At 42.9% G+C, this 19,497-nt stretch overlaps 1 protein-coding gene across 5 annotated transcripts in view; it reads right to left on the bottom strand.

The window, feature by feature from the left end:
* Positions 1-19,497, bottom strand: part of LOC147029751 (secretion-regulating guanine nucleotide exchange factor-like) — a 230,893-nt gene that overhangs the window by 156,831 nt on the left and 54,565 nt on the right. For all 5 annotated transcript variants that reach the window (XM_085873052.1, XM_085873055.1, XM_085873056.1 and 2 more), the window contains exons 5-6: positions 12,102-12,162; positions 10,996-11,100 (exon numbers count right to left, since the gene is read on the bottom strand). In XM_085873052.1, the coding sequence (XP_085729178.1) occupies positions 10,996-11,100; positions 12,102-12,162 (166 nt within the window). The remainder of the gene's footprint in view (positions 1-10,995; positions 11,101-12,101; positions 12,163-19,497) is intronic.

The following is a 19,497-nucleotide window of genomic DNA, read 5'->3' on the forward strand; positions in this document are numbered from 1 at the left end:
ACCCTACGCCTGTAAAATATAGCCAAACGGCGTTGGGCCTCCCTGAGGCCACCTCAGTTTCTCTGCGGCCGCTGCACGTTTCTGTCAATTCAGAGAGCGTAGGCCACCGTATCCTCGCCGTAGAGCAAATGTGACTGAGGCCTTAGTGCCGTGAACAAACTTTAGTACATCATGGGTGGTGAAGATGGTGGTCAAGTTTCATCGGAATTGCGTGTGTAGTTTTGGAGAAGAAAGCAAATACATATTTTGGTGGGCAAACCCCTTAATCCCCTTAGAGCCCGATTTTTCTAATGTCATGAACGCACTTTGGTACGTCATGGGTGATGAAGGTTGTAATGAAGTTTCCTTGGAATTGTGTGTATCATTTGAGAAGAAAGCAAAGACCTCTTTGGCGGGGGCAACCCACTCCCCCTCCCCCTCCCCCGTAACTCCCTCTGTAGACCCATTGAGACCCCGCTTTTTATTAATGCCATCATGGGTCATCATGGGTCATGGGTGGTTCAAACTTCATTGAAATTGTATGTGTATTTCTGAGAAGAAGTTGCAAGTATTTGTGGATGGACAGACGAACGACGTACCATCCCGCAAGTTCCCCGGAACTACTTTACAGGTGAGCTAAAAACCATCCCTGGGAACATTATAACAAACGAACTACAGTTGGAATCTCTCTGGGGCTCAGTGACGATCCTGAAGAGAGCCTTCAGCACAAAACTTTGAGAACAGAAAACTTCACAGCTTGGTCCATGAATTGTGACCCCTTACTGAAATGAAGGTGGATACTTTGAGCCTGCCCTGGGAGGACACCATTCCACATTCTGAAACTCGCACATGTAAATAAATACCAATCAAGGACGCACACACACACATACACACACACACACACACACACACACACACACACACACACACGTTGCCAAAACAAATGGAAACACCTGGTTAAATGAGGGACACCAAGCAACAGCTTTCACACAGGTGTGGTCCATGTGTTAATTAAGCAAATAACATCCCAGCATGATGAGGCTTATGTATAACAAGGACAAATGTGTCCAAGAGCCGCATCCTAAAGGTTTTGTCTTCACCAGAAGAAGAAGAACAAGAAGAGGAAGAAGAATTAAAAACAAAAAAACAACAACAACAACCTCCAATATTTCGTCACGTGCCGCACATCACGTCCGTCATGGACGATCTTCGTTCATGACGAGAAAATAGTGTATCTACGAAATTACAATACATTAAATGGAATAATCTTTAAATAGTAACGTGAACTTTTCAAAACTTAAAAGCAAATGTCCGAATATATTTAAAAGTTCATGATATACGCTCTCAAAAGGCACCGTCTATGCGAGGATGTGTACAGGTGTTTAGTATTTAAGGAGATCAGGATCGTGCATATTCGAGAGCCGAGTCCAAGAGGAAGAGGAAGAGGAAGAGGAAGAGGAAGAGGAAGAAGAGGAAGAAGAGGAAGAAGAGGAAGAAGAGGAAGAAGAGGAAGAGGAAGAGGAAGAAGACCGAGCTCACCTGGAGCAGCGCATGCTGACCACTACCTGTAACGCACCACTACATGCGGTGTTTGTCTCCGGGCGATTTTTATTGTCCTGATGGGAGTTTGTCTATTATAAAAAAAATTTGCAGACCACTACCTGTAACTTTACAAACTGTTGTCTGGGAAGCATCTACAAAAATAAAAACAATATTTATCTTTAAGTTATCCCGAGGAAAACGAAATTAACGCGTTTGATTGCTCTTGCTTTAGCGTTGATGGTTAAACGTTACGACAAGTCACACTTCACCATTTTTGATTTGAGCTTTACACAATTTAACCAGTGTGCTGTTGCGGATCACCGGCACAATCCACACTTCCACACAAATGTTACCTGAGGTCAGGTAAACATCTCGGACAATTTCCAGATGAAATTTCAGAAATTATGTCCCACAATCATGGAAGCACCTTGATCAAATCTATTGCAAGCACTCAAAATTAAAACATGTTATCAGGTTAGTGGTTACCATTGTGGCTTAATGTTCCCTCTATTGGGCAACGTGCTCTACAATGCAGCGCCCCCTGCTGGCACTGCAACCAGCATGCAGTTTTGGTTGAATCGGTTTCAAAGGAAATTAAAAAAAAAACAAAAGCAGACAGCTCACAAATGAGAAACTCACTTGTTGTCTATCAATTATCAATTAAAGTGCCTCTAGAAAGTCTACACTCACTTTCAAAATCTTCACCTCTTAGTGCCTTGTAGCCTGGAATTAAATTACATGAAATTGGACTTTTCCAACCTCTATTTACACATCGTAACCCACATCTTCTAAGTGAAAAACAAATTCTACAAATTTCAGAAAATTAATTAAAAATATAAAACTAGAATATATTGGTTCAATAAGTGTCCACCCCCCCCCCCCCCGAGTTATTACTTGGTGGAATCACATTTGACAGCAATTACATCTGTCAATCTCTTGGGATAGGTCTACCAACTTTGCACACCTTGATTGGGCAATATTTGCCCATTCTTCTGTATAAAACTGTTCAAGCTCATTCAAGTTGCAGGAAGAGCATTGATGAACAGCAATATTCAAGTTGTGGCAGTGATTTCTGATTAGATTTAGGTCGGGGCTCTGACTGGGACACTCAAGGACATTTATCTTTTGGTTCCTTAGCCACTCCAGTGTAGCTTTGGCTGTGTGCTTATGGTCATTGTCCTGCTGAAAGGTGAACTTCCGTCCCAATTACGGCTTTCTTGCAAAGGGCAGGAGGTTTTCCTCTCGGATTTTTCTGTATTTTGCTCCATCCATTTTGCAGACAAGTGCCTCAGTCGCTGCTGATGAGAAACATCCCCATAACATGATGCTACCACCACCATGCTTCACAGTAGGGATGGTGTTCTTTGGGTGACACATTGTGTTTGGTTTCCACCAAATGTAACATTTTGCATTTGAGCCAAAAGATTCCATCTTGGATTCATCAGACCACAAAAAATTTTGCCACATGGCTTCAGAATCTCTGGTTTGGTTTTTTGCAGACCTCAGATGGGACTCAAGGTGGGCTTTTTTGAGTAATGACATCCTTCTTGCTACCCTGCCATGGAGGCCAGACTTGGCGAGTGCTTGGGATATTGTTGTCACATGCACAGTAACCAGTCTTTGCCAAAAAGGCCTATAGCCCTTTCAAAGTTGTGGCCTCTTTGAACAATCTCCTCCTTGCTTGGTCATTCAGTTTGGAGGGATGGCCTGATCTAGGTAAGGTCTTGGTGGTACTATACGCCTTCCATTCTTAATGACTGTCTTGACTGTGCTGCAAGCAATATTCATCAAGGCCTTTGAAATATTTTTATCCCCCTCCCCTGATCTGTGCCTTTCCACAACTTCATCCCAGATGTCTTTTGAAAGCTCCTTGGTGCTCATGGTTGAGTCCTTCCTGTGAAATGCACTACCCAGCAGAGGAAACCTGCAGGAACAGCTGATTTTATTCTGTAATGATCAAAATCAATGCAATTTAACACCGGTGGAGGCCAATTAACTTGGTGTGTGATTTTGAAGGTGATTTACAATTGCTATTATAAAAGGGGTGCACACTTATCCAACCAAGATATTCTAGTTTTGTATTTTTAAGTAATTTTCTGAATTTTATGGAATTTGTTTTTCACTTTAAAGTTGTGGGTTATGATGTGTAAATAAAGGTGGGAAAAGTCAGATTCAATGCAATGAGGCAACAAAAGGTGAATTTTTTTTAAAGGGGGTGTAGACTTTCTTTAGGCACTGTAAATTAAAAAAAATATTTCACAGATGACTGAGATTGAGGTGCCTTTAAAGATAATTAATAATCACATTTCTCCTTCATAGCCGAAGACATTATTTATTATTAACCAGAAATAACAAGACTCGGCAAGAAGAGGGATCCGGGGCGATTCGACGGGATGGTGCGGGATCGGGCGTGGGGAAAACACAGACAATTCCAATGAATATACAATTCTCAAACCCTCTAAGGCGCCAAGTACACACACACACACACACACACACACACACACACACACACACACACACACACACACACACACACACACACACACACACACACACACACACACACACACACACACACACACACACACACACACACACACACACACACACACACACACACACACACACACACACACACACACACACAACGTAGCTATTTCTGGTGGTCAGGATGGACCGTGGTGTGGACGCAACTGTCCCTGGATCAGCGTCGGACGAGCTGGCCTTGCTCTCGTCAGGGGGGGGGGGGCAGGAGAAACCGTGGTGCTGTCGACCTCCTGGTCCTGGCCCAAGTCCGCTCACAGCCGCCAAGGAACCAGTTCTGGCGCCAAATTGCGAGCAGGAGAGGGAGGTAGGTCCGCCTGCCGTTCGACCCCGTACTCCGAGTCAGCAGAACCCCAGAGCCAACCAAGGTGAGGCACGAGGCTCAGCAAGGCTCCAAGACACGATGAAGAACACGATCGAATCAGCACAACAACAAGTACCCTTCCCGCGCAACAGCCTCCACACCAAAAAAACACGATCTTTTTGTCCCGATCTTCTTCCTCTTCCTTTTCGACCCCGAACAGAACCTTTTTATCCTCCTGTCCTCGTCACTTCCAATCGAGCCGTTTTATTGGCCCACCGCCGTCGCCTTCCGCCAATCGTGATCACGGGGCGGAGCCATCCGCAGCCCTGTCCTGTGACGTCACGGCCAGCCTCCAGGGACTACTAAAAGGGGTTTACGCAGACACACTTACCCTATCCCGTGTCCCTATCTAATTACGTGACAATTATCATTTCCCCCTTGAAGAAATGAACATTTACTAGACAACTTGTCACCACTGAATTGCTACTTATTACATCGAGATCCTGGTAAACTCGAACAGCATGGAATACTAATTAAACATCCTAATTACCCTTTGAATGCATACCCCCCCCCTCAAACGTAACAATATATTTAAAGTGTAGTAGGTGCTTGCCAGACAACAACCACCCTGAGATAGCAAGTGGTGAAACCTGCATGATGTTATTAATGGGATATCCAAGAAGACACAACCACTTCCTAACAACAGTTTTAAGGCCCGGTCACACCTTGACGTTTTAGCCAGCGATGGCAACGTATTAAAATGTATGTAAAACGCTGGCTTACGTTGAACTTTTGATGTTTTTTTTTAAAGATTCGGACGTATTCATAGCGACTTGGTCTTATGTATAACGCATTGGTAATGGACACAGAACGTTTCGTTGTGTTATAGATAACTTATACCAACGAATGCTGAACCTGTTGTCGACCTACACAACCGATGCCCAACGATAGGCATAGCGCATTGCACGCATCGCTGACGATGTCGTGACGTAGCCTATTAAAAGGCTGACGCACAACGATTCGAATCATAACTGCCGCAGAAATGTAAGTGACAACATCGCGGTCACACCTTGGCGATCTTGCCAGCGTATGCTGACCTAAGAAAAACCTGTCTAAAACGTTGGGGCACGTCAAATACGGTATGAGTAAGTTTGGTATACGTGAGTAGAACGCTAAAGTACGCTATCATATGTCGTAGTAAGTAGAGTACGTCAAGAAATTTTAAACATGTTCAAAATTTTTGGACGTACTCGGCGTATGACACACGTTCCGCATGCGATGGGGATAAGTTTTACACACGATATGCGGACGCTTACACACGTCCACAAACGCTACTTATAAGCTACTCATAAGTCGAAACACGTCGCGGTAATGTCTTTTTTACGCGAAACTTATTTCTAACTTATGTTTGACGTGCTTTGAACCAATTCTTTACGTAGTCCCAACACACATTGACGTATGTAGACGTATTCCAATGACGTCTTCCGGTCGACAAAAAAATAAATGAACGTGTTTCTAGCTTACAACTGCCATATAAAGACGTGTTCCCAGCGATTTTGGGAATTGGTATATAAAAATGCTGCTCATAAAAGGGGAACCCAACAGTGTTTTCGAGTCCTTTTTGAGTCGATGTCCATGTCAGCAGTAACAGTATCAGTATCAGTATTAGTATTAGTAGTAGTTTGTTCATGTTGGCAGTAGTAGGTGAGTGTGAGGGGGAGGGTGTGGGTTATGATGGATCGTCCCTGCGTTTAACGATTTAACGATTTAAATGATAAACTCAACCATTTAAATGGCTGCATCCCCACTATTGAAAGTAGACGCTTGCGCTCAACAATTGGATTTTTTTTACACTCAACGACTTTTAAACGGTACCACTCAGCTATTTTCATTGTTTACAATGAACGATTTAAATTGCTGTCACTCGCCTTTGTTTTTTGACGCTGGGGTTTGGAAATTTGAAGCGTTTCTTCTGAACGTGTTAAAACGCTCAAACTCGACTATTTTAAATAGACGCTGCCGATGGACAATTGGAATCATAGCCAAGCTAGACATCGAAGTGTGAACATCCTCGTCATGCCGAAGAAAAGTTTGAAGAATGCTGCAAATAAGTGTCCTGGCCGTGGCCGTGGACGCTGACGCAAGGACGATCCATTATACCGACGTCTTTCAGCCTATGAGTAACTTAAAAGTAACGTCTGTCGATGTGTGGCAACGATCGCGTAACGTGCCAACAACACGTTAATCATAGGTTAGAAATAAGTTTCGGGTATGCTAAACATTACCTCGGCGTATCTCAACTTATGATTAACTTACAAGTAGCATGTGTTGACGTCTGTCAACGATCGCAGACCGTGCATACAACTTGTGGCCAGCGTAGCGGAACGTGTGAGTCATACGCCGGCATACGTCGTGAAATTTCAAGCATGAAAAAATTTGAGGACAACCAAAAAGTACAACGTTTAAAGCCAACGTACAACGACGTATGGCAGTGTTTTTCTCTCTCAATGTTATCAAAACTTACCCATAACGTATTCAACGTGTGCCAGCGTTTTAGAAAAAAAAATTCAAAAATCAGCATACGTTGGCTAAAACGTCAAGGTGTGACCGGGCCTTCAGGCTGAAATTTGCAATGTGTTCAGGTTGCTGGTGAGAACTCTTCACCTCTTCGTGAAAGACACAGAAGTGTATGCAATGTTCACCAACAATCAGTGATGGGAAAAAGAGTCTTTGGGCTTAACATCTTTCCGAGGGATGATTCACATATTGATGCAAACCTCCAGTGTGACAGTTTGAAGGCAAGTGTGCATAGCCCCAAGTCAACACTTTTCAACAGGGGTATGCAGCCACTTTATTTGGTGTCCACAAAGCAAGTTCAGCATATATACAAAGTCGAGGCTTGTTAAAGAGCTACAACACAGAGCTTCTGCTCTGAAATAGAGTGAGAGGTAGGAAAAGACCATGAGAATTAGCGAGTAAGGGAGGGGAGAGGGAAGGAAGATGGTGATTTTAGATTCAAAAGATTATAGCTGATAGAGCATGAGGGAATGAAGAACAACGAGCTGATACTCCAGGTCCCCCACCTTTTGGATGATATGAGGAATAGATCTGTGTAATATGAAAGCTAAATCTTGAACGGTTTTTGAAATATTGTGTACACAAGCAGAGTTACCAAGATGGTTGCCATGGCAACATAATTCAGCCAATCACAGCTATGATCCAATTAGGATGAGATAATGTCATGATAATGTCATACCTGGAATATGAAAGCTAAATGCTCAATGGTTTTTGAAATAGAGAACACAAAAGTACTGTACATGGACAGATAGATGATCGGTCGGACGGAAGGAGCTCATTTTGATGTCCCCCATCTCCAACCTCGTCGGAGGGGTGGGGCACAAAACAGGAGATAAGATAGAGGAAAGAAGCGTGATATGTGGGAATGAATGAGTTATTCAATGAGCAGAGAAAGATTAATGACAACAATCTGTTTTTCATGTAATGTCTTCAAAAGATTAAATATTACAATCGAATGAAACAAAATAAAAACTAGAAGGGCACACGGTAGAGCACATACCTCTGCCACATAATACCTGATCCACGACAACCTATCAGGCCCAATACATTTTTGAAATACTAGTGCATGCCCGTACATGCGTGGCCGTACATGCATGGCCGTACATGCAAACAAACAAAAAAAAAACACTTTCAAACCGTGTGCCAGAAACAACAACCACACAGGCCATTCCTTCACTCTCGCGTGCCCAGACGTGCAAAAAAAAACTTTCAAACCACGTGCTAGAAACAACAACCACACAGGCCGTTCCTTCGCTCTCGTAAGTGACGACTGCATTGGGGCATTGTGTTTATCTATAAATGCGCATAAAAATCGAGAAATTATTAGAATACAGCAAGTCATCACTATCCGGAAGTCCGTACATTGTCACCCGTAATGGGGAACGCGTTCTAACTTGGCCATAACTTGGGAACCACTTGTCCGATTAATATCAAACCTTGAAAAGGCACATACTCAAGTCCCCAGCAATATACCTGGCAAGTTTCAATTCGATCGGACCAGTGGTTGTTGAGAAACAGTGGTCAAAGACACACAGAGATTGCTGGAATTATAGATAGATGATGCTATAGAATCGTTTTTGGCCCAATCTCTCAATGTAATGGTGAAGAATCACTTTGGAAATTAAATAATTCTCGTGTCCAGATCTGGATTCGGATCTTTACCAAAATCGAATCAATTCATCGAGGTCACACCCCAACATGTCCACCAAGTTTCATACAAATCCGTCCACAACCTTTTGAGATATCGTGCTGTATATTAGTTTAGTCCGAGCTCTCAATGGTTGAAGAATCACTTAAAAAATTCGATTAGCCGGATCCGGATCCAGATCTTCAGCAAAATCCAATCAGTTCATCCTTGTCACGCACCCAACCTGCCCACCAAATTTCTTCCGAATCCATCTACAACTTTTTGAGATATCATGCACACAAACAAACAAACAAACAAACAAACAGAAAAACATAAACAAACAAACAGACCGGGGTGAAAACATACCCTCCTTCCACCTTCGCTGGTGGAGGTAATAATGATGTCGACGAATACAACAGCAGCAGCAATGACAGCAACAACAGCAGCAGCAGTAGTAGCACAAGTAGCAACAGCAACAGCAGCAGCAGCAGCAGCACCAACAATGACGATGATCACGATGACAACAGCAAATGCAAAAACAACCAAGTGCAATAAAATATCATTTTTTCGCACGTTTCATTTAATTTTTACATGCTCATTGAGACCCAGAAAGACATGCAATATCTACATTATAAAAGGAGCCATGTCATGCTATAACTTGAGAATGGATTAACGGATTTCAATAAACCCAATGACAGGGCATTCAGGGAATTCTCAGGAAGATTTAGACACAAAAAGGGAAGGTTTGTGTATGTGTGTATATGGGCACACATGGCAAAACTGTAAACGCTAACTTGCAATGCTGGTTATCCCCATATGGAGGGCACGATCTCCCAGGAATCAATTTTTGTTCTTGCCCCATTAATTAGCCATCGCAGCAAAGGTTGGTATTCCTGAGCGTGAAGTGACAGTTCTTATATGCTCGTGCTTGTGAAATGCAACATGCTGTCTCTCGATTAAACTCATCAGTGAAGCGACGGGTATGCACAGCCAATCGTACCTAAAACAAAGCAAAGCAGTCACATGCGAGATTCTCTCAACTCATTGATCTAGATCTAGATCTAGCCATCTCTGTTGTTTCATAACAGTTCTCTGGAAAATATTCCGAGCACAAAGGCGAACATTTTGTCGGCCAATCCACACTGGGGTATTTCGGACAAACCTCATCCAATTTCTCGCAAACTTTGGGTCTTTCAGACATTGGTGTAGCATGAAACATTGTGATTTGTATGACTACAAGCCGGTAGGCGGCGATGGGTCGCTGAGCATGGAAACTATAAGATATAGAGCAAAATGGATGTCATATAGCGGATAGGGAATCAGCTTAAGATTATGCATATCAAATCCCATCCAGTTCCATCTACTGATAACTACTCGATATCCATTTGAATGAAAAGTACCGAAAATGCGGTTTGAAATCGGAAATCCCCAAAGTTCGAGGGGTGCTGTGGGTGAACAAAGACCTAAATCGAAAATCCAGCTCGATCGTTTGTGCACAATGTATTCCAGACGATTATGGTGAATTTTCATGACCATCCGACCATAACCCTAGGAGGAGTAGCATTTGGCATGAAGGCACCTCCAGCTCTCGCATATTATCGATGTTTGCACTAATTGACCTTTGACCCCTGACCTAAGCGAATTCGATCAATATGTCCTGAGGCAAAGTTGTAGTACTCATTGAGTACCATGAACCTGCAAAGTTTCATTTGTATCGATGCTCTCATCTGGTCGCTATGGGGCCTTCAATTTTCGCGCATACCCTAATTGTAGGGGGTGCTGCAGGTAAAGTATTCCATATATCACAAAAACCGGAATATATTTGATAGAGCATCACCTGTAGATCATTTGTGCCAAATTTCATAACCCTACGTGGGATAATGGCTTTTGGAATTGATTTCGCGTGAACGGAACTGATTTTGAAGGTTTTTCGGTTGTTGCTAGAGAACCAAAGTGTCCCTAGCAACCATCACAATTTCCAATGCACGAGGTCATAAGATGTACCTACCACCCGAGTTTGGTCAAAATCCACCGACGTTTACTATCAATTATGCTGATGACAAACGACCAAACATCCAAACAAATAGCCAAACAAACAGACAGAATTACTGACAATAAGGGTCACCTATTTCGGCGATCCAATACAAGCACCAAGATTCACTGTTTGAATTAAATCATGCCGAAACGTAACCCAGAGACATTACATATATTACGGTTGACTTTAGGGTGAGACGTCATGGCTAATCTGAGGAAGAACAAGGTTTTGACCTTCAATCGCAAATTTATCTTTGTTATAATTCGGAAATCGGAAAACGACGCAGCAAATCTATTTTTGAGGGTCGTAAGGGATATATTAGTGTCAAGGTGGTCTGAACGTTTGGTTCCCCTTTAAGCAACATCCCCATCTGAAAACCAAACGTACCTAGTACGGCACTGGGAGTTGAGGCCTGCAGGTATGATGGTACGGGGCCCGCACGCCTTGCACGGATCAACATGCCCAAACCCCACTGCAGAACTGTTCCCTCCCCTGAAAAAGAGACAGAAGATCTGCACAACAGGTTTCAACAAAAGGAGGTTTTCTTATTGTTACATTGTCATTTGCTTATTCTCTTTGCTTCGTGTTTGCCATCTCTTTCCTGACACACAACATTGCAGGCACAAGTTTAAAAAAATTGTATTGTCCACCATTTGTCAGATGTCCAATTTGCAAGAGAAATGCACAGGTAAATTTCCAATTCCGCACAGCAGTCGAGGGTTCCGGAAGAGCAAAATGAAAGACGGTGGCAGGTCGACTGGAAGAACGACGAGGGGGAACAGGAAGAAAATAAATAAATCAGGTAAAGGCATGCCCCTGTATTGAAGGTGAAAAGCAGGCAGGAAATTGTTATTCCAATGCACAACATTTGAGAGGTGGTTTGATCGAGCTTTTCCGAATGGTGCAGACACGCACACACATGCACAAAAACATGTGGACGCATGCACACATTTATCACCATCAGTCAGATGTTCAAAAAGTGCAGTGACATTCATCATCTCACCCCAATGTGAGGTCAAACACAAGAGAAAAGGAAGGTGTTTCCTGCCTCTGATTTATATATTGCGGCAGACTGGGAATCAGCCAAATTGAAGATGCTTTTACAAAGGTGTCATCGGCTGACATACAGTCAGTTGTTTCAAGGCACGAAAACCTCTCAAAATAAATCGTGGAAAATGCTCGAGGGAGAAAACGCATGAATGAAAATTGCTGCAACTTTAAAAAAAAATCTGACATTGAAAAGTACAGCTGAAGTGATGTGTTGTCGTGATGGGAATGCACAGATGGGGGTTGGGTAAAAAATGAGCCAACCAGTTGGCAAAGAAGTGTGGCAGGAGGGTGATGTGAGGATAATGAACAAAGAGTTTGTGTGGAAGAAAGCGTAGAAGGGAGAAGAGGCAAGGTCACCAAATAATAAGAGCTAAAGGGGATTATTAGGAAGGTCCATGGGTTGTGGGTGAGTTAGAAGACAAATAAGTATCCCAATATCTCACAAGTAATAGCGAGAGAATGCCTCAAACCGGCTGCAATGTCGCATAGGCTGTGTTCCAGCACCTGCAGGATAAATCGGGTTGGTGGAATGGAACATGAGAAAAGTTTGTATTTTTTCAACAAAGCAGTGAAGGCACCATGGTACAACAGTTATCTATATGTTGCATGTTAACCTGAAGCTCAAAAGAAGACCTCATAAGTTCCTTTTGGGAGGCATTTCACGCCGTCAGCTGTGTTGTGCAGCAAAAGTGCAGACTCAAAAGACTCTGGGGTCTCACTGTGGAAGCTGACTTTGACTGTGTTGACATTCACATTACAGTAGCATCCTCTTTTTTAAAAGCTAGCTGTGGGGTGATGTATACAGTGTTGTTACGGGTTTGCAAGCCGGGTCACGCGTGGTCTCCAACCCGCTTCTCAACCTTTGACCCTGAAGTCAATGAGCCACAGATAACTCTGCGGCATGATGGGTTGCAACCACAGATGCCATCTGAAGTGACTAAAAGGGCCCTCAAGCCCAAATCTTGCATTGCCTTCCCGGTGATTTAATTGCCCCAGATAGGGAACTGTGCTATAGACGCCCCACACCTATCAATTAGGTACGGCTGAGTGGAACCATAAGTGGGACGTCAGCTCGTATGAACATAGCGAACCAGTGGGACACAACCTCCCATCTACCAATGACATACTATGTCTAACCAATGGAGAAAATAGACACTGAGAAAGTTTTGAAATAACAAGGCTGTTGAAAGGCATGTATTTACAGAAGATTGAAGTGTCACAAAGAAAAAGTCTTCACCTCTCGCACTCAAAAGTCCCTTATACATTGAACATTAGCACTAAGCATTGACATTGGCACCACATTTATTCCAGGAAAGAAGACAAGAAAGGTTGACAGAAAGAAGAATAACAAGTCGGGCATGTTGGCGACGCCTTTCTCATCCACATGTGAACCGGCTAGCCCATGTGGGTCCCAACCAGGTGTAGATGCAAATGAGTGAGATGTGCTGGTGGGAGGTGCGATCGTGTGGTATCTTGTAGTGTGAGCAATCCAAGAGGTGTCTGCGCTGGAAGCCACAAGCATATATGGTGTATGTGCAAAAGACGTGCAAGGGATCAGTTTGGCTGGTTTGATCAGTGCTCTTCCCTCCTGCGCCCTGCAGCACCTGCTCCACTGGCGCTGCGTTCACCTCGCTTGGCATTTGTGAAACTAGGTCGACCCGGCCAAACCTCTCTCCTCAGGACGTGAAATCCATGGCTCAAACTCAACACAGTGGCTTGAACTTCGAGACTCAACAGCATCACAAACAGGCTCTGTGCACCCAGCTCCGACTCCACTGAGACTCAGCAGCACCCAGGACTGATAGACCTGAACTCTCTTGAGCTGCTCTTATGGAACTCAGCAACCAACACTGCACTCACTTCAGTCTGTTCCATCCAGCTTTTTTCTCAACCTCCTTCCAGTCTCCAGTAACTTCCGCTATTCAGAATCCAGACACTCGAGTGGCTGGTGCGCTGAAATCCAGCCATCATAGTTGGTTCCAGGGATGCGATGGGTGAGGCTGCTGGAATGTCGTTGGCAGTGCTGGAAGTGCTATGACGTGTCGAGAATACTGGAAGTGCTGAAAATGTGATTATTGCAGAGAAGTGAAGTGAAACATACCGTTTTAACTCTTTGATGCATTGGAGAAGGGTAGAGAACAGGTTCCCATTCTTTCGTTTCGTATACCTTTTCCTCTTTACGAAACATTCATGACGTACGATTTTTCCATCAGTTTTCATTTCTGCATGAGCGATATTCACCGTTCGTGTATGCGATAACATAGCTGTTAGCCCAACGGAGACTCGTTCTATTCCCTTTCCATCAAGACACATTGGCTTGGAAATACATGACTTATTTACACATTTTATTTTGGTTATCATTTTCACATTGGACTTACAGGACACTTGAGTCATTAATCACACTGCAAAGTTTTCCTGGACAGTTGATTCTGACGGTCAAACATGGCTGTGGTCTCGGATCGTTTACCTTAGGCACTCACCTTCTTTCATCAACGTTTGACAACCAACTTTTTCCATTGGCGATCAACACCCCATTGAGCAGGTCTTTGGATGCAAACCGGCTCTTCTTCGTTTCGGGCTGAACAAAGATGATAATTGCCCGTTGGGGTTCTGTGGGCGCTTCAAGTTTCCACTCAGTTGTTCCGGCAAATGGATGCTTTCTGGCTTTTGTCTAGTGCTCCAAACATGGCGTCATAAGTCAGGCCTGTGTTAATTGGGAGTTGCATCTTGTTTGATGGGCAGGAGAGAATGACCGCGAGAATGGATGGTTGGAGGTCTCGTGCAGCGATGCGCCAAGAGGCAGGCTGCACTTGGCTGAGGTTGTGCTTGAGGCTCCACCCACACGGGTCGCCTATAAAAGGATGGCAGGACTGCCCTGTTGGTGGATGGTCGGAGATCCTGCTGATGGTTGGTGACAGCCCCTGACGGTTGGGGACAGCAGCAACAGTGGTTGGTGAAAGTTGGACTGTTTCTGTTGGTTCTGCTCAGTACCTGGCTCTTCGCGTACCTGGCTCTTGGGGTACCTGGTTCCTGGGTGTGATGACAAGACGTCGATTGGTGTCTGAGCCCGTTTATGGGTGGGTGCACGGTGAGGCAGGGCGCTGGCAGTGGAAATGAGCCGGGCTGTGGAGAGCTCATTTAGAGAAGTAGACAAAGGCATGCTCACACATTTTGGGTTATTTTCGTAGACGCACAATGACTTCTGCCTTGGTAAGCCGAGACAATATCTCTTTTCCCCCTGAATTGTCTGTTGGGTACCCCTGTCTCATGTTTAATTGTTAAGTAAGGCATCGTGATAAGCATCTGCTCTTTATCTATTTTTCTAAAAATGCTTGTTGAATTCTATATTTGTTTGAGATTATTTTGTCGATTGAAACATTTGATTTGAATTCATCCATTTAATTGACAAGGTAATAAAAACTCCTTCAGTTCATTAATTTTTCTGAAAAATACATTTATTGTTGATGTTTCAACCTGTCCATGATTGTCATTTATTTCCATTGATCCAGCATTGTCCGAACCGAGATAGACTGGGAGGTTATAATTCCCAAACTAATTAACCTGTCATAGTTGGCAAGCACAACGCTGCATTCCCCAGTCAGGAGGCCACGTGACCTCTTGTTTAATGGCAAATTAGACGATGATCACTGGAACTTGTGGTTATCTGATTGGCGTACGTGGTTGTTAAGCAATCTACCGCACCATGAACATAATTGTGAGTGGTGGCCGCAGGTCCGGTTCTTCCGAGGAGAAAAGGGGATTAACCACCTCATAATACAGTCAGTACCCATGGCTGTAAATATATATATATATATATATATATATATATACACATATATCTTTCTATAATTCCAGCAATCTCTGTGTGTGTCTGTCTGTATATCTGTGTGTCTGCGACCGCTGTTTCTCGACAACCACTAGTCCGATCTAATTGAAACTTGCCCGGAAAATTGCTGGGGATCGGTGGATGTGCCTTTTCAAGGTTTGATATTAATTGGACAAGTGGTTCCTAAGTTATGGCCATTTATTTACCAAACCAATGACAGTACATGGTGCTACAACATAACGATTGACGTCACAATTCCTGTTATTATTATTATTTTTTTTTTTTTACACGTACGAGTATATGTATATATATATATATATATATATATATATATATATATATATATATATATATATATATATATATATATATATATATATATATATATATATATATACAGATATATATATATATTCACACATATACATGTTTATATATACACACACACACACACAGGAACAGGAACAGGAACAGGAAGAGGAACAGGAAGAGAAAGAGAAAGAGAAAGAGCAAGAGCAAGAGCAATGATGGAACAGGAACAGGAACAGAAAGAGCAATGATGGAACAGGAACAAGAACAGGAACAGAAAGAGCAATGATGGAACAGGAACAAGAACAGGAACAGAAAGAGCAATGATGGAACAGGAACAGAAAGCGAAAGAGAAAGAGAAGGAGCAATGATGGAACAGGAACAGAAACAGAAAGAGAAAGAGAAAGAGCAATGATGGAACAGGTACAGAAACAGAAAGAGAAAGAGAAAGAGTAATGATGGAACAGGTACAGAAAGAGAAAGAGAAGAGCAATAATGGAACAGGAACAGAAAGAAAAAGAGAAAGAGAAAGAGAAAGAGAAATGATGGAACAGGAACAGAAAGAGAAAGAGAAAGAGAAAGAGAAAGAGCAATGATGGAACAAGAACAGAAAGAGAAAGAGAAAGAGAAAGAGAAATGATGGAACAGGAACAGAAAGAGAAAGAGAAAGAGAAAGAGAAAAAGAGCAATGATGGAACAGCTACAGAAAGAGAAAGAGAAAGAGCAATGATGGAACAGGAACAGAAAGAGAAAGAGAAAGAGCATTGATGGAACAGGAACAGAAAGAGCAATGATGGAACAGGAACAGAAAGAGAAAGGGAAAGAGAAAGAGCAATGATGGAACAGGAACAGAAAGAGAAAGAGAAAGAGCAATGATGGAACAGAAGGACAAAGAGAAAGAGAAAGAGCAATGATGGAACAGGAACAGAAACATAAAGAGAAAGAGAAAGAGCAATGATGGAACAGGTGCAGAAACAGAAAGAGAAAGAGAAAGAGCAATGATGGAACAGGTACAGAAAGAGAAAGAGAAGAGCAATAATGGAACAGGAACAGAAAGAAAAAGAGAAAGAGAAAGAGAAAGAGAAAGAGAAATGATGGAACAGGAACAGAAAGAGAAAGAGAAAGAGAAAGAGCAATGATGGAACAAGAACAGAAAGAGAAAGAGAAAGAGAAAGAGAAATGATGGAACAGGAACAGAAAGAGAAAGAGAAAGAGAAAGAGAAAAAGAGCAATGATGGAACAGGTAGAGAAAGAGAAAGAGAAAGAGCAATGATGGAACAGGAACAGAAAGAGAAAGAGAAAGAGAAAGAGCAATGATGGAACAGGAACAGAAAGAGAAAGGGAAAGAGAAAGAGAAAGAGAAAGAGCAATGATGGAACAGGAACAGAAAGAGAAAGGGAAAGGGAAAGAGAAAGACAAAGAGCAATGATGGAACAGGAACAGAAAGAGAAAGGGAAAGAGAAAGAGCAATGATGGAATAGGAACAGAAAGAGAAAGGGAAAGAGAAAGAGAAAGAGCAATGATGGAACAGGAACAGAAAGAGAAAGAGAAAGAGCAATGATGGAACAGGAACAGAAAGAGAAAGGGAAAGAGAAAGAGAAAGAGCAAGTATGGAACAGGAACAGAAAGAGAAAGAGAAAGAGCAATGATGGAACAGGAACAGAAAGAGAAAGAGAAAGAGCAATGATGGAACAGGAACAGAAAGAGAAAGGGAAAGAGAAAGAGAAAGAGCAAGTATGGAACAGGAACAGAAAGAGAAAGAGAAAGAGCAATGATGGAACAGGAACAGAAAGAGAAAGAGAAACAGCAATGATGGAACACGAACAGAAAGAGAAAGAGAAACAGCAATGATCGAACACGAACAGAAAGAGAAAGGGAAAGACAAAGAGAAAGAGCAATGATGGAACAGGAACAGAAAGAGAAAGAGCAATGATGGAACAGGAACAGAAAGAGAAAGAGAAAGAGAAAGTGAAAGAGCAACGATGGAACAGGAACAGGAACAGAAAGAGAAAGAGAAGAGAAAGAGCAATGATGGAACAGGAACAGGAACAGGAACAGAGAGAAAGAGAAAGAGAAAGAGAAAGAGCAATGATGGAACAGGAACAAGAACAGGAACAGAAAGAGCAATGATGGAACAGGAACAAGAACAGGAACAGAAAGAGCAATGATGGAACAGGAACAAGAACAGGAACAGAAAGAGCAATGATGGAACAGGAACAAGAACAGGAACAGAAAGAGCAATGATGGAACAGGAACAAGAACAGGAACAGAAAGAGCAATGATGGAACAGGAACAAGAACAGGAACAGAAAGAGCAATAATGGAACAGGAACAAGAACAGGAACAGAAAGAGCAATAATGGAACAGGAACAAGAACAGGAACAGAAAGAGCAATAATGGAACAGGAACAAGAACAGGAACAGAAAGAGCAATGATGGAACTGGAACAGGAACAGGAACAGGAACAGGAACAGGAACAGGAACAGGAACAGGAACAGGAGCAGGAGAAGGAGCAGGAACAGGAAGAGCAATTATGGAACAGGAACAGGAACAGAAAGAGCAATGATGGAACAGGAACAGGAACAGAAAGAGCAATGATGGAACAGGAACAGGAACAGAAAGAGCAATGATGGAACAGGAACAGGAACAGAAAGAGCAATGATGGAACAGGAACAGGAACAGAAAGAGCAATGATGGAACAGGAACAGGAACAGAAAGAGCAATGATGGAACAGGAACAGGAACAGAAAGAGCAATGATGGAACAGGAACAGGAACAGAAAGAGCAATGATGGAACAGGAACAGGAACAGAAAGAGCAATGATGGAACAGGAACAGGAACAGAAAGAGCAATGATGGAACAGGAACAGGAACAGAAAGAGCAATGATGGAACAGGAACAGGAACAGAAAGAGCAATGAGGAACAGGAACAGGAACAGAAAGAGCAATGATGGAACAGGAACAGGAACAGAAAGAGCAATGATGAAACAGGAACAGGAACAGAAAGAAAGAGAAAGAGAAAGAGAAAGAGAAATGATGGAACAGGAACAGGAACCGAAAGAGCAATGATGGAACAGGAACAAGAAAAGGAACAGAAAGAGCAATGATGGAACAGGAACAGGAACAGAAAGAGCAATGATGGAACAGGAACAGGAACAGGAACAGGAACAGAAACAGAAAGAAAAAGAACAGGAACAGGAAGAGCAATGATGGAACGAAAGAGCAATGATGGAACAGAAAGAGCAATGATGGCACAGAAAGAGGAAGGGGAAGAAGAAGGGGAAGGGGAAGGGGAAGGGGAAGGGGAAGGGGAAGGGGAAGGGGAAGGGGAAGGGGAAGGGGAAGGGGAAGGGGAAGGGGAAGGGGAAGGCGACGAGGGCAAGAGGGAGAGGGAGAGGGAAAAACAAAGAGGAACAGCAAGAGGAAGAGGAAGAGGAAGAGCAAGAGAAAGACAAAGACAAAGACAAAGAGAGGTTGGGGCAGAGGAGTTAGCAGAGAGAATGTTATGCTTTATGAAAAAAAAACACACACGCACACACATGCTTGGCCAATATTGGAAATTTTTGGGGAATCAGAAATTTGGAGTCAGTGCGATTTCCAACTGCATTAAGTACTGTATCCAACCCAAAAACCTTGTGTCGCTTTCACTGAAAAACAATGTTGCATTTTATATGGACGTTTCAGGGAGATGTGCACAAACATTAATCT

The sequence above is a fragment of the Eptatretus burgeri genome, chromosome 3, assembly GCF_056783735.1.
Source record: "Eptatretus burgeri isolate ZD-2024b chromosome 3, Ebu_testis_v1, whole genome shotgun sequence".
In the NCBI taxonomy this organism is placed as follows: Eukaryota; Metazoa; Chordata; class Myxini; order Myxiniformes; family Myxinidae; genus Eptatretus; species Eptatretus burgeri.